The sequence below is a fragment of the Trichechus manatus genome, unplaced genomic scaffold (assembly GCF_000243295.1).
Source record: "Trichechus manatus latirostris isolate Lorelei unplaced genomic scaffold, TriManLat1.0 scaffold00001, whole genome shotgun sequence".
NCBI classification, from domain to species: Eukaryota; Metazoa; Chordata; class Mammalia; order Sirenia; family Trichechidae; genus Trichechus; species Trichechus manatus.
The window spans coordinates 14,793,334-14,808,690 of NW_004443937.1; the positions used below are offsets into that span (position 1 = coordinate 14,793,334).

The window sequence follows — 15,357 nt, forward strand, 5'->3', positions numbered from 1 at the left end:
CCCGGCGCCTCGCACACTTGCACCAGCAGCTCGCTCGCGGCCCGGCGTCGCCCCGCGCGGCGCTCGCTCCTCCCTCCCTCCTCCCGCTCCTTTGCTCTCGTGCTCCCGGCGAGGCTCAGGCGCTGAATGCACGGACTGACGGCTCTGGGACGCCTCGGTCCGTGCCTCCTGGGCTGGCTATGTGGATTGTCCCGCCGGGGCCGGCCCGCGGGATCTGCACAGCCCTGCCCGCGGCCCCGGCGGCCAGCGGGGACTATGAACCGGAAAGCGCGGCGCTGCCTGGGCCACCTCTTTCTCAGCCTGGGCATGGTCTACCTCCGGATCGGGTAAGGCCGCTCTCGCCCCCTCCGCGCGTGTCCCGGCAAAGTTGGAGCAGCCCGAGGAGCGGGGTGCGGCCGTCCACGGGCTGCCGCCGGGCCACTACGTTCCCTGGCCCCAGGTGGGCGCGGTGCGGGAGCGGTGAGCGCACAAAGCCCCCCGCAGGCAGGCGCCCCCCGGAGCGCGCATAGCCCGGGAGACACAGGCAGGGGGACTAACCGTCCCGAGGACGTCTCAGCTTGAAAGCCCCCAGAGACAGCCGGTCCCAGGGACATTCCAGCCTGAGGGACTCTGGAGAGGGCCAGCTGCTGCAAGGGGTCAGCATCTCCCAGGGACCCTCCAGACCCGGGCACAGGGAGAGCAGGTGCAGCAGGGTCACTGAGCTAGGACCACAGCCTCTCCCAAGGCCCTCAGACCCCCCAGGGCCCCAAGAGAAACTCAGCACAAGGTGGAGCGGTCTCAGCCGCTTTTAGAGACAAGGCAGTCCCCGGGCGGCAGGCGGGGCCGGTCCATACAAACGAAACAGGTATCCAGAGGGAGGGACATTCGCTGCCAGAGGCACCCACCCGCGCACAGTGCCCTGCACCACCAGATTTCCAGATTCACAGAGCCCTTTCCCAGGCCGACACGCCAAGGGGACAGCGTCTCCCACCCTCGACAAACACACACAAAGGTAGAACTGAGAGGTGGCCTGAGACACCCACGGAGACAAGCTCTCGAAGCTAGCGCTAAAGAGAGGCGGGACACCCTGCCCTCTAGAACTGGGCACCCAAGGCCGCCGGCGCGTCTGCGGAGCGCCCCTCCCAGCTGCTTCGCCCCAGAATTTCTATGGAGGTGGGGCTTGGGGGCGGTGCTCTGGCTGGAAGGTGGGATGGGTGGCACAGGACGCATCTTGGAGCTGCGTTTTCAAGGCTAGTCAGTCACCCTTTGTACTTGGGAGATAATGCATGTGAAGCACAGAGGTTTGGGAGGGGGGTTTAGGGGCTGATAGAGGTTTTAACGCTGAGGGGCCACCTAGGCCAGTTTCACAAAACCATCTCCCCCTCTCCCCCCGGCCCCCAGCAGGGGACATCCCTCCACCGCCTCCTTGGGAGGGAGGCCTGTGCCAGGGGGCGTGGGATATGTGTGGCAGATCCTTTGTGTGTTGTCACCTCTCCCCACTTCCCCATCACGCGCCTCTGGAGCGGGGATTCCGCAAATTAGCCGACCACACCGTGGCCAGCAGGTGCGCGCCAAGCAGAGGGGGCGGCTGCCTGCCCGGACAGCGACCGCGGGCAGACGGGCCACCGCGGGCAGAGAGCGGCTGCGAGGAGTAGTGCGCTGTCTGCCTGTGTTTTAAGTGTTATCGATTCGCCCGCGTCTGGGTGGTTTTTCTCCTTTTCCCTGCTTTAATCTTCATCTTGGCCTGCGCCCTACCGCCCCGCGCGCATCCAGCATCCAGGAAGCGGGTCAGGCCGATTGGCGCTGACCGCGTGAGGCTTTATCTCCCTTTTAATTAGAAACGGGCAGAGGGACAGGGAGGGGAGAGAGAAAGGGAAAACAGCAGAAAATAACCTCCCCTGGCGCTGCAGCCTCGTAGGCCCCACTACTGCCCCCTGTCTGGAGTGAGGGAGGGAGCAGACCCAGTCCCCACTGGCCCACGGCTCTCTGGGTCAGAGAGGGGCCAGGTTGGGAGGTGGGAATTGTAGGGTGACTTTGGGCCAGGCCCTGCTGCTCTCTGGGCCTGGGATTAATTATCCCTCTGTAAAATGGGTATGAGGGGTAAAGTATCGACATCGCCAAGAGGCCATCCAAATCCGCAAATGCAACCAGTTCCTACCCTCTCTGAGTTCTTGACAGGACATCTGTGGCATTCATATTTTATTTGGATAGTTTAGGTGACTCGAGCACGAGCTCCTTGTAACAAATAGATCCAGTAATAATAATGACAATAACGACAAATTAATTGAGTGCTTATTATGTGCCTGGTACCTTCTAAGCGCTTTCAATGTTTTAACTAATTTCCACAACAACCCTGTGAGGTGGGGCTCATTAGCAGTATCCTCATTTTAGCACTGAAAAACTAAAGTACAGAGAGGAGATGGAATTTGCCCAAGGTCACACAGCTAGTAAGTGGAGGAACCTCAGATGCCACCCTAGGCCACTGGAGTCTGCCCTCCTAACCACTGAGCTGCTGGACTATTGTTCCTATGCATTCTGGACCCCAGTATATCATCACATTTCTGCTGGTATAGAAATCTCCTGGTGGTCTGCTAGGTGCTCAGAGGTTCCTCCTAACTTGTGCCAAAACATTTCCACCATGATGTAATCTTTCTCTGCGAGGTCCCTTTCCCAAACATTTCAAATGTTCTAGCCCTGTGTTAGGCTCTGTTTTAGTAACTGAGAAGAATTTGGTAGAGCCAGGTCCCTGTTTCAGATCCGTCATCTGCTAGCCGAGGGACTTCTGCCAGGTTTCAAGCTCTGTAGCCTCAGTTTTCATAAATGTGAAATGAACATGGTGATTCCTACCCAGCAGGGCTATTTAGAAAAGCTGCATGAACTAATGCTCGCAGACGCACCAACTGTGCTGCCTCTGCACATAGTAGGAATACCACAGAAGTTCCTTGGTCCATTTGATGCACATTTGGGGGCACCTGCTATGTAATCCTGAGCAACCTTTCTGAAATTCCACCTCCATTCATTCAGTTGCCAGTGACGAACCAGCAGACAGCCTCCCTACCCTCAAAGAGCTTCTATTCTAATGAGGAAGACAGGCAATAAACAGGTGAATACACATCTTAAAAATGAACACATACATTTAAAAAATTCAGAAGACCACGAATAATCAGGATTATCAAGTAAACAAAGCAGGGTACCCTGATGGAAAGTTATGGGGGTGGTCACGGAGGTGACCTGCGGTCCCGTGAGTAATGACAAGAAGCCAGGCATGTGAGGATCAAGGAATGAGGGAGCATCAGGATAAAGGAAAGTTATGGGGTGGTCAGGGAGGTGACCCTGAGGTCACGTGAGTAATGACAAGAAGCCAGGCATGTGAGGATCAAGGAATGAGCGACCAACAGGGACAAAGGGCCCAAGGCGGGAAGCAGGCTGATGTGTTGCAGAATCGGAATGAAGGAGGGCAGGAGTGGTGGGGATGCACCTGGGGAGGACAGAAGCGTCCCCTACCTCATCTCTTGGTGTTGCTACAATTTCAACACATCTTCCCATAGCTTAGCCCAGTGGCTGGTAGAAAGTGCGTCCTCAGTAAATGGAAGCTCTTATTATAACCAAAGTGAGGTGTGAGGGGCCAAGTCTTCTCCTTTTAAGTACTCTTTATGCATTCAGAGGGTAATACAGAAACGACACCCCAGACAAGTGGGGTGCCTGCCTCATTAGGATACTGTCAGAGCTTGTTTGGGGTTATCCTGATATTCCTAAATGGCACCACCCTTAGGCCAGATACCCAGGGGTCATGCTGGATGCCTCTCTTTCTTTGGTACCCTGCTCATGCTTCCCCCAGCCCCACCCAGTCCATCAGCAAGCTTGGCCAGCCCTCCACCACGCCCACCGCTGCCACCACAGCCAAGCCACCATCTCTTGCCTGGCCAGGGTCCCTCCTCCTGCTCTGGCCTTCCAGTCTTTTTCCCATGTGGGAGCTAGAGGGCTGAGATCCTGCCATGACCCTGCTTACAACTCTTCCATGCTTCCTGACGTACCTGAGAAAACGCCAGCTCTGAGCCAGCCTGCCAACCTCTCCACTTTCCTCTCTCCGACTTCCCCTGCCCCAACCCCAGCTTTGCACCAGCCCCACTGGGTTCTTTCTGTTCCTTGGAGATCCCAAGCTCGTGCCACTCTCAGGACTTTGCCCTTCCTGTTCACTCTGCCCAGAATACCCTTCCCCAGGTCTTCCTGTGGCGGGCTCCTTCTGGCCATCCAGTCACCTCCTCAGGGAGGCCCTCCCTGATCACCCAGCTAAAGCGGCCCCTCTGCCTTCCTGCCTCACCATCACAGCATCTTCATTTGCTTTTTCCAGCATGCATCACGGTCTGCAACAGGCTCCTTTATTCATCTGTGACTTGTGCGTTGTCTCCCTCCATAGACATGATAAGCCCCTGGAAGGCAGGACCTTGCCTGTGGGTGCGCAGCTGCTCCTAGCCCCATGCCCAGCACATGACAGAGTCCAGTATATCTCAGTGACGGAGATGCAGATAGGAAGGCTGGTCATAATAGTCATCCTCACCCTCCAGGCCAGCTGTGTCCAGAGCGGGGACACACACTCCAGGGCAGTGTGCCACTACCCATTGGCGTGACGGGGAGAATACGAGCACTTCTATTCACAGTGACTTTTAAAGGGTTTTTGTTTTTGGTAATGAAACATACCACACACACAAAAGAGCATATATAACATGTATGAACAGTTAAAACAACAACAACAAACCTGCTACCCCTTCAGAAGCAACTGCTACGTGAAACTTTGTAGTTATTATTCCCTTCCTTTTCTTTAGAGTTTGGCCACATACAGGGTTTCATCTGGCATGTGTTTAAACTTCATCTAAATTGAATCCTACCATAAACACAAAGGTGACTTGCTTTGTTTGCTTAACATTATGTTTGTGACATACATCATCTTTCTTTTTTGTCTCTCAAATGGAAATTAAGCTTCACTAGTAATATTCAGTATCTACATTGACACAGCACCTGTGTGGAAATTATAAATGAATAGACATGGCTTGGAGAGGAACGATTCAGAATGCGGGGAGACCCCTGCTGGGGGCTAGAGGATTCTTGGCCATGGGGGCGGGGGCGCTGGGCACCCAAAGAGGGGCTCCAGGTCATGCCCCCCACCTGCTCACCTAACGCTCCATCTTTCTGTGTCCCCTGCTCCAGTGGCTTCTCCTCGGTGGTAGCTCTGGGCGCGAGCATCATCTGTAACAAGATTCCTGGCCTGGCTCCCAGACAGCGGGCAATCTGCCAGAGCCGGCCCGATGCCATTATCGTCATAGGAGAAGGCTCACAAATGGGCCTGGACGAGTGTCAGTTTCAGTTCCGCAATGGCCGCTGGAACTGCTCGGCGCTGGGCGAGCGCACCGTCTTCGGCAAAGAGCTCAAAGTGGGTATGTGCTCCCCGGACACCCCGATTAGGGTCTTCCAGGCTGTGTGAGACCAGAATGCCCTCTGGGCCCCCTCATCTGCCCCATGCTAGATGTGCCCCTCAGTGTGGGATCCTGCAGATGCCACAACCTGAATTCAGGTCTTCTGACTAGAGTTTGAATCTGTATCACCCCAAGGGTTTGTCAGTAAAGTGGCAAACAAGCACCTGGTGACCCAAACGCTAACTGGCTGATACAGTGCTGATAGTGTTTTTTAAATTCAAGCACAAATTTTAAAATTTGCTATTGTACCTAAAAATATACTTTTCTGGCTTCTTTTGAAAAATCAAAGGATCTGACAATAGTTACTTGCGTGCCCCCATAGTGTAATGGACTGGAGCTGAGGATGCAGCTTTATTTAGATGGAGCCTGAGCAGCCCTTTGCCACAGTCCCCACCATTCCCTCTTGGCTCTTATGCCCAGCCTGCTCAATGCATTTCCGTGCTTGCATGGCCCCTGGGGGCTTTTGGTTTTACAACCCCTGTTTTATGGGAAAGGCGTGTGAGCACACACACGCACAAACAGGCACACACATGCACACGGACAGGCACACACATACAGAGTCTTGGGCCACGAGTTTGACTTCTGAAGCAACTGTGAGAAAAACTTGAGTGGAGAAGGGGATATAGAGAGTGGTCAGTGTGGAGGCTCCGGTGGCGAGAAGGCTACGCACTGTGTTCTCACTTGTGTAGACTGGCCTGGGGGACGGGGGCAGAACGCTGCAGACTTGCTTGCTTCTAAGTCACAAACCTCCCTGAAAGTCAGGTCAGCCTGGGGTCTCGGGGTTGAAGTGAGTAATTCACCCTGCCTGCTCAGCTGATCAGAGGGTATCCTGAAGTTCCTGCTATCCCTCAACCCCTAAAGTCTGCAAATCCAGCTGGCGCTATCTCAAAAAGGCTCACCCCAAATCCAGCCACTTCTCCACCTCTTCGCTGCCTCCCCCTCTGCTGAAGTGTCTGGTCTTAGCCAACTGCCCTGTCTGCCCCCGATCCCCTGGCCCTCCTGCAGACCCTCTTTAAACGGAAATCAGATCATGTCATTACCCTCTCTGTGGTGGCGGCTTCCCATCTTGTCAGAACAAAATCCCAACTGCTCACCTGGCTGCTGCTGACCTCCGCCCTGCCTGCTCTATCTTCCCCTTGCCCTTGCTCGCTCGGCCTTGTCCTGCTCCCCAAACACCCTGCACTCGGTCCTGCGCTGGGGCCTCAGTGCCAAGCATTCCTTTGCCCTACATCCTTTTCACAGCCTGCACCCCTCGCCCCTGTTCTTTGCGTGGATTGCCCTCTCCCAGCATCCTGGCCTCAGCGAGGCCTTCACTGATCACCCATCTAAAGTTCCCCTCACCCCGAAGCTCCATCCCATCAGCCAAGCACCCAGCACTGTCTGAATCCATTCCTCACCCATTTGGAGTGTCAGCTCCATGTGGGTGGAGCTCCCCACCACGGTCACCACTGAAGGTACTCTTCTCCTTCGTCTTGGAGGGAAAACAGAGTCAACTTGGAGCTGTGGCAGATCGTGTTTTGTCCCCGTGTTCTATCGGTGGCTTCTCACTCACTCCAGAGGGAGCTGAAGATAGGGCCCCTGTGTCCAGAGCCAAGTTGGCAGGGCTGTGGTGGCATGGCTTCGGCGGAGCGCCTTCCCACACTCCCTTCCCGCCATCTTTGCTGTGCAGAATTTTGCTTTGCCCCACCTGCCCTTCCTCTCTCTCTTCCCAACCTCAGGGCTCACTTTTCAGGTAGAAACCAGGACACAGAGCAAGGGTGGACCTGCCCCAGCTCACACAGCAAGGTGTCATCAACACTGGGACTCCAGTTTTGGTTGCTGAAGTCTCAGCCTTGTGAGCCTCCCCTGGCCCTCAACCCATTGTTTTTCTGTATTCTGCTGCTCAGATCCCCACTCCTGGGACACATGCCTGGGCTCCGGCAGAACTGTAAATGCTGCTGACATAGGGAATGTTACAGATGAGGAACCTGAGGCTGGGAAGAGACTTGCCCAAGGACAACAAAATGAGCGCAGGACCCCCCAGCACTGGGCCCATTCCAGCACCCCTCGCAGTCTCTGACTAGCCAGTCCTGCAGGCGTTGGGGGCAGAACCAGCCCCGCTGTAGGCCCTAGGTGTTGGATTGAGAGACCATTGCAGGCTGAGGAGGCCTGGTGCCATCAGGATACGGCGAGGACTAGAATCCAGGGCAGGAGGCATTCTAGCCACCTTGGGTGGGTGCAGGGGGCAGCAGGAATTCAAGCAGAGAGGAGCCAGAGAAAACCCTGGGACAGACATACTGGGGCACCTGGTCTGCAGGGCCTGGAGAGAGGGCGGCTGGAGCAGGAAGGTGCATGAAGCCAGTCTAAGGACTTTGAGTGTCTAGTTGGAGGGGCGGGGGGTAAGGGGCAAGTGTTGAAAGATTTTGAGCATGGGAATGGCTTCACCAACATATGGGTTGAACTGGTTGAAATTTCCAGTATTCAGTGATTTTTGACCCACAAAAACAGCAACATCATGTGATTCAACTTAATAAAAGTTCTGGAGGATTGACTAAAGGGTGGGTGAGGTACAAAATTCATTATTCATTGATCTATTCATTCACTGGTTCATTCATGCATTCACCAGATACTTATTGAGTGCCCATTGCGGCTGGAAAGTGCAAATGGTTTGTGCTCAACTACTAACCTAAAGGTTGGCTGTTCGAACCCACCCAGCAACCCATGGGAGAAAGGCCTGGTGATCTGCTTTCATAAAGATTACAGCCAAGAAAATCCTATGGGGCAGTTCTACTCTGTAACACATGGGTCACCATGTAGCAGCGGGTTTGGTTTTTGGTTTTTTTTGTGGCTGGAGGCACTGTTTCAGTGTGTGTGGTCAGGGAGGGCCTCTGGAGACCAACCTAAGGGAGGTGAGCCATGGGCATCTGTTGGGGAAAAGTGTACTAGGGAAAGGGAACAGCAAGTGCAAAGGCCCTGTGGTGGAAACTGCTTGTGAGTTTGAGGAAAGCAAGGAGGCCAGTGAGTCTGTAGTGCAGGAAGGGAGGGGGAGAAGAGGAAGGATCAGAGGTCATAGAGGGAGCCAGGAGCTGGGCAGTGTGGCGTTTGTCAGGCCGAGGTGAGAGAGGTTTGGATGCTATTCCACGTGAATGGAGAGCCGTCGGAGGGGCGAGAGCATTGCTCTGGCTGCTGGGCAGAGAATCCACTGCAGAGGGGTGAGGGCAGGAGTTAGGAGTCTGGTATTGTCTCCCAGGCAAGTGGTGATGGTGGCTGAGACCTGAGTGAGGGCAATGGAGGTCTGGTTTGTAAGTGAGCTGCTGGGATGGAGGGAGACTGATGACTTAAAGGCCAGTTAGGAAGAAGTTATCCAGGTCTGGGGCTTCTAGGGTGGTAGAGTGGGATCAGAGAAGAGGAGGTCAATGGAAAGATCCAAGATGACTCCAAGAGTCTGGGAAGTCACCTCCCCTCTGCGCCTTGGTTTCCTCACATGTAAACAGGTATCCTGCTTGAGGACATCAAGAAGCAAGCCTTAAGTTTAGGCTTATGGGGCTCCCCATCAGAGCTCTTGTGCCCCTGGGGGTGCCACTTGCTGGGAAAAACCAGCTTACATGGGCTGACTCATAGGGGCGAGGAATCAGGGATGTCATCACTGACTTTCAGAGCTCTGGCCATCAAGTCCATACTCTGGACAGCAGGAAGGTGAAAGGAGTGGACATATATCCTGCCTTTAAAGAGACTTCCCATAAACCCTCTCCACCCCTCTGCATACATATCAGAGGCCAGAACTTAGTTGCATAGCCACCCCTAGCTGCAAGGGATGCTGGGAGTACAGTTTTTTATTCCAAGGTGCCATGTGCCCAGCTGGCAATCTGTCTCCGAGGAGGAAGGGGAAAAGGGAAGTCAGTGTGGGCAGCCAGCCCCTGGCAGAGGTCCTCTATCCTATATGCAGGCCTTTAGGCTCTTCACCCACTTCTTACCCCCGTCTGTACTTCATGGCTCTGTCTTTCCTTCTAAGTCTCCCAGCATGAAGGTAGACTCAGCATGTCTCTGGCAGCATGTGCAAAAGTCCTAAGGTTCACTCCTATTGGACCAGCTAACAAAGGTTGACTTGTAGGTCATCTGTCTGTCCCAAAACAATCACAGGGGCCAAGGGCAACAGTGCTTTTATTAGCCAGGCCTGAGAGCCCCACCCAGACCATCTCTCAGGGGACAGGGGCTTCTAACAAGCAAGCAGAGAGCAGTGTGGCCAGTGCATTATGGAGACATGTCTAGGGTGTGGTGGATGCTCAGGAGGAGACGTCAAGGGCAGAGGAGTGGTCTGGCCAGTGGTAATGGCCCTTGATCTGGGTCTTGAAGGGGAAGAAAGGAACAGCAGGGACAAAGACGTGGCAAACACTGGGGGTGGTGAACAGCCTTGTGTAACCTGGGGAGCCACAGGGGCAGGGAGTGGCGTGTGAGATGGTGCTTTATCAGGGGTCTTGATGCCAGGGAGTGTTTGGGTGTTGGGTGTGGGGTGTGGCACCATTATCAGCTTTATCAACTACAGCACATCCCAATGTGGCCCTTGGGGGCACCTAGGAAGGCACTCATCCCTTTCCAGGCTTTTGCTTTTCCTTTTTGCCAATTTAACATTTTTTTACATATATAATTCAGTGACATTGATTACATTAATCGTGTTATGCAACCATCACCAGTACCCATTGCCAAATTTTTCATCGTCAGTAGCAGATGAAAAAACAGTAACTCTCCCTTTCCCCTTCCCTCCCTCCTGCCCCTGGTAATCACTGATAAACCCTGGCGTCTATACATTTGCTTATTCTAGATATCTTATATAAGTAGGATCATACAATATTTATCCTTTTATGGTTGACTTACTTAACTCAGCGTAATGTTTTCAAGGTTCCTCCATGTTGTAAATGTATCAGGATTTCATTTCTTTTTATGTCTGAGTAATATTCCATTGTGTGTTGTACCACATTTTATTTATCCATTCATCTGTTGAGACATTTCGGTTGTTGCCACCTTTTGACTATTGTGAATAGTGCTGCAGTGAACACTGGTGTACATGTGTCTGTTTGAGTCAATGCTTTCAAGTCTCTTGGGTACCTGCTAGAAGTGGAATTGCTGGGTCATTTTACTTTTCTTAAACAATAAAACGCATTCACCTCTTGAAGTCACCACTCCACGCAACAACTTGAACTCTGTGAGCCTTCCCTGGGCTCCCTGCCTCTCCCCTCCAAAGCCAAGTTCTCTCTCTCCCTCTCTCCTGAGTCTTAGGTTTCCTGCCCATTCGCTTTTTTATGTTTAATTTATTCTATTGATATATATTCCTCACAAGTATATTATTTAGTTTGAGTTGTATTTAATTTTATAAAGAAAAGTCATCACATTATATGCAGTCGTTAACAATTTACTTTTTTCACTCAGTATTAACCAAATCCATCTATATTTTTTCTTGAAGCTGTTGTTGATTCATTTTAGCAGCGGTGAATAGACCACGTACGTATCCGTTCTTTCGGTTGTGGAACATCTGGGTAGTTTCTGAGCATTTGGTCTCATTAGAGATTCTACTACGAACCTTCTCATGCATTCTCCTGGCACACATGTGGGTGCTTTTCTCTTGAGTATATACATAGGAATGGAATTGCCAGTCGTAAGGTATGAATTACCTAAGGAGAAGAAACTGAAGTTGAAGTTGTCAATGATTTCATTCCACTTGGATCAACAATCAATGTCCATGGAAGCAGTAGTCAAGAAGTCAAACCATGTATTGCACTGGGGAATTCTGCTGTAAAAGACCTCTTTAAAGTTTTAAAAAGGACAGATGTCACTTTGATGTCTAAGGTGTGCTCGACCCAACTCATGGTCTTTTCAGTTGCCTCTTACGCATGTGAAAGTTGGATAGTGAAAAAGGAAGACAGAAGATGAATTAATGAGTTCGAGCTGAGGTGTTGGTGAAGAATATTGAGTAAACTGTGGACTGCCAAAAGAACAAACAAATCAGTCTTAGAAGAAATACAAGCAGAACACTCCTTAGAAGTGAGAATGGAGAGACTTTGACTCACTTACTTTGGACACGTCATCAGGAAAGACCAGTTACTAGAAAAGGACATCATGTTTGATGAAGTAGAAGGTCAGTGAAAACAAAGGAAACTCTCAATGAGATGGATTGACACAACAGAGGCAACAATGAACTCAAACATACCAATGATTATGAAGATGGCATAGGACTGGGCAATGTTTCATTCTATTATACATAGGTCACCATGAGTCGGAGCTGACTGGACAACACCTAGCGATAACAACAAGGTATGAATGCCGCCCTGATTCCAAAGTGATTGTGTAAAATCCCACTCCTGCAAGTCAGCAGTGTTGATCCACTGCTTCTCCAGCACTTGGCATTGTCCAGACTTCTTCATTTTTTCCTGGTGGGTGGGTGTGGTATGCTACCTCACTGTGGTCTTGTTTGCACTTCCTGAGAAGTGACGAGGTTGCAATCTCTTCCTCTCTTCACTGGCCGCACATGTTTACTCTTCAGTGAGTTGCCTGTTCTCACCTTTTGCCCATTTTTCTGTTGGGTTTATGTTCTCCTGTGAAGCTTGGCCATCCATGGTTGTTTTGTAGTCATGGTGCAAGGGACAAAGGGCTGTATTAGGGGGATCTTAGGGAGAGTGGGTCATGGGGGCTTCAGCCTCTCCTATCATTGTCATTCATCTTCTCACTGAGGGCTAATACGGGCCAGAAGTTGAGGCAGCCCTTTCCCACACATGGCCTGGAAAGGAGGGACATGCACCTCCATCTCACACCTGGGGACAGGCTTGGAGTGAGGCTATTTTATAACAAGGCTGAGATCAGTAGTGAGTCCCCTGTTGTTGGCGAGATTCTTCTGTTTGGGTGAGCCTTGAAGATTTGAGATTCTCATGTCTGCCATGTATATGGGGATGTCTGGTCATGTGGCTGGGCTGTGTGGGGCAGCCAAGTGAGCACTGGAAGCAGGGTCACATGGCCAGGCTCCATCCTGGCCCACCACTGCCTTGCTGATGACTGAGCTAGTCACTTCATCTTTCTGACCTCAGTCTGCCCATCTACAGAATGGGCGAGTCACACATTGTACCTTGGCAGGTAGGCCCAGCTTAACAATGAGTGAAGCCAATCAGAGGATGTGCCTTCCTCCTTTCCAGGGGCCTACATGCCCATCTCACACGAAGAATAGCTCAAGGAGTTGGGGATACATGCCCTGGTTGTATCCTTGGTGCAGTATCCATTGGTCTGATGTATTCATCTAAGTTCACCGTTTTGACTCTACCTTCAAAATATGTCTCAAATCTGTCCACTTCTCACCATTTCCACCATCACCTCCTGGCTCAAACCTCCATCCTCAGAGAGTAATCTCCTGGACAGCTACATCAGCCTCTTGAGGCACCCCCCACCCTTGGATTCCCCAGTCCACACAGTCACCCAGCATAGCATCTTCCAGTGTCACTCTGATCATGGTGTCTTCTTGTTTAAAACCCTGCCATGGCTTCCCCTTTCTCTGAGAATACCATGCAGACTCGTCCCCGGGTCCCCAGGACTCGGTGATCTGTGTCCCAACCCCACCTCTCTGACCTGTCTCCCACCTCCAGCACCGCTGGCCTTCTTCCTACTCTCAAGCATGCCAAAGTCCTCCCATCTCAGGGCCTTTGCACTCGATGTTCCCCCTGCCTGGAATGCTCCTCCCAGATGTTGGCTTGACTCCCCCATCCTTCCGTTCTCTGTTCAGGGAAGCCTTCATTACCCTCCTACCTAGTGTAGACTGCCCACCCATCCCTCTCCAGCCCTCACCTGGCCTTATTTTTCTTCATAGCACTTTACTTTTCCAGGATATACTGTCTATCTATGTGCTCATTTGTGTAGTACCGAAGCTACACTCGGGACTTTCCCAGCTTCTCCATTTACTAAGCTGTGGGCTCTTGGCCAAATGGGAATGCTAACAGAGTGCTCCACAAATCACAGTTACATTGTCATGATCACCTGCCTCTCAGACAGATGGAAGCTCTGTGTGGGGGGCGGAGGCTTCTGACACAGCACTGGCACATGGAGGGCACAGTCACCCTGGGTGGACTTAATGCATGTAGGGACACTCTCCAGGACTGGTGCAGACCCTGCCCCGATGTATCTTGGGCATAGGGGTGGAGAGAAGGGCACGTGGGAGAGGCAGCTGAGTGATGATGGGTAACCTGCTGGCTCCAGCATTACGAAGGTCTCCACTCAAATGCCATCTCTTCCATGAGGCCTTCCTGGACCACCCATCTAAGACAGCCTCCCCATAGACTGCCCTGCGCTGTTCTCCTTATAGCACCTACCACTTTTGAAAGTGACTTTGCTTCCTGTGAATTAATGTGACGAAGTTGATCCTCCCCACCTGTGAGGCTCCATGGAGCCCAGTCAACTGTCTTCTTCACTGGGCCTCTAGCACCTAGCACAGGGCAGGGCACACAGTAGACACTCACACAAGAAGAAGTGAATGAACCCCAACAGGCCAGCACTTCCCTACCTGGTTGTTGACAGTTGCTCCAAGACTCTTGAGGACAAGACCTGTGTATTGTTTGTCTTCATGAACCCAGGTCTGTGTGGCACCTTCCATGTGTTAAGTACTCTGTTTTCTCTGCTGTGTGGTGAATGCTCTTCTCTTCTGACCAAAATACGAGACTGAGCATTCATTGCTGCATATTTTGATTTTGATCCATCTTAGCCCAGCATTCTCACTCATCAAAATATTTTTTAAATATTGATTCATTCAACTATTCTACTAGCTCTTCCACCCACCTTTGCATTAGCTTCAAATGGGATACAAAGGTTGATTAGGTCAAGGCCCAGGAAAGACCTGCGTGATGTGACCCAAGAGGAGCTTATCCTAGAGTCTCTTCAGCAGAACACTAGTCCCCACCTCACCCCCACTGCTACCGGCTCCTCTGGGGAAAAAGCTGGGTTCCATGGATGATACATTTGGGGAGCTCAGCATGTTGTATCCCCTGCTCCTAGAGACTCACAGTGCCCACGAACCTATTAAAGGCTCTGAAAAGTCCTTCATAAAAAAAAGTAGCTCGACCAGGCTTCACCTAGAGTGTCCCACTCTTCTCTGACCTTGGAACCACTGGCCGTCCTTCAGAGACACCCCAGTAGGAAACATCACTCTGGCGCAGAGCTTTGAACCGGTTCTTCCTGGTTGAGTCATGGCCGATGAAGCGAAACCGGGACAGACCCAGATTTTTAAAATTTATTTATTTATTTATTTTTCTCTCTTTTTTCCAATTGTACTTTGTTTATTTATTGTACTTTAGATGAAGGTTTACAGAACAAATAGTTTCTTATTAAACAGTTAGTACACATATTGTTTTATGACAGTGGTTAACAACACCACGACATGTCAACACTGTCCCTTCTCAACCTCGGGTTCCCTATTACCAGCTTTCCTAACCCCTCCTATCTTCTAGTCCTTGTCCCTGGACTGTTGTGCCCATTAGTCTCATTTTGTTTAATGGGGCTGTCTAATCTTTGGCTGAATGGTGAACCTTGGGAGCGACTTCATTATTGAGCTAAAAGGGTGTCCAGGGGCCATACTCTCAGGGTTTCTCCAGTCTCTGTCAGGCCAGTAAGTCTGGTCTTTTTTCATGAGTTAGAATTTTGTTCTACATTTTTCTCTAGCTCTGTACAGGACCCTCTGTTGTGATCCCGGTCAGAGCAGTCAGTGGTGGTAGCCGGGCACCATCTAGTTGTACTGGACTCAGTCTGGTAGGGCTGTGGTAGTTGTGCTCCATTAGTCCTTTCGACTAATCTTTTCCTTGTATCTTGTTTTCTTCATTCACCCTTGCTCCTGAAGGGGTGGGACCAGTGGAGTATCTTAGACGGCTGCTCACAGGCTTTTAAGACCCCAGACTCTACTCACCAA

The 15,357-nt window shown here is 51.5% G+C and overlaps 1 protein-coding gene across 1 annotated transcript in view; it reads left to right on the forward strand.

The window, feature by feature from the left end:
* The first annotated feature begins 255 nt into the window (after positions 1–255).
* The window catches only part of WNT7A (Wnt family member 7A), a 73,795-nt gene continuing 58,693 nt past the window's right edge, over positions 256–15,357 (forward strand). The window contains exons 1-2 of the mRNA XM_004368370.1: positions 256–326; positions 5,185–5,411. Coding sequence (XP_004368427.1) covers positions 256–326; positions 5,185–5,411 — 298 coding nt within the window. The remainder of the gene's footprint in view (positions 327–5,184; positions 5,412–15,357) is intronic.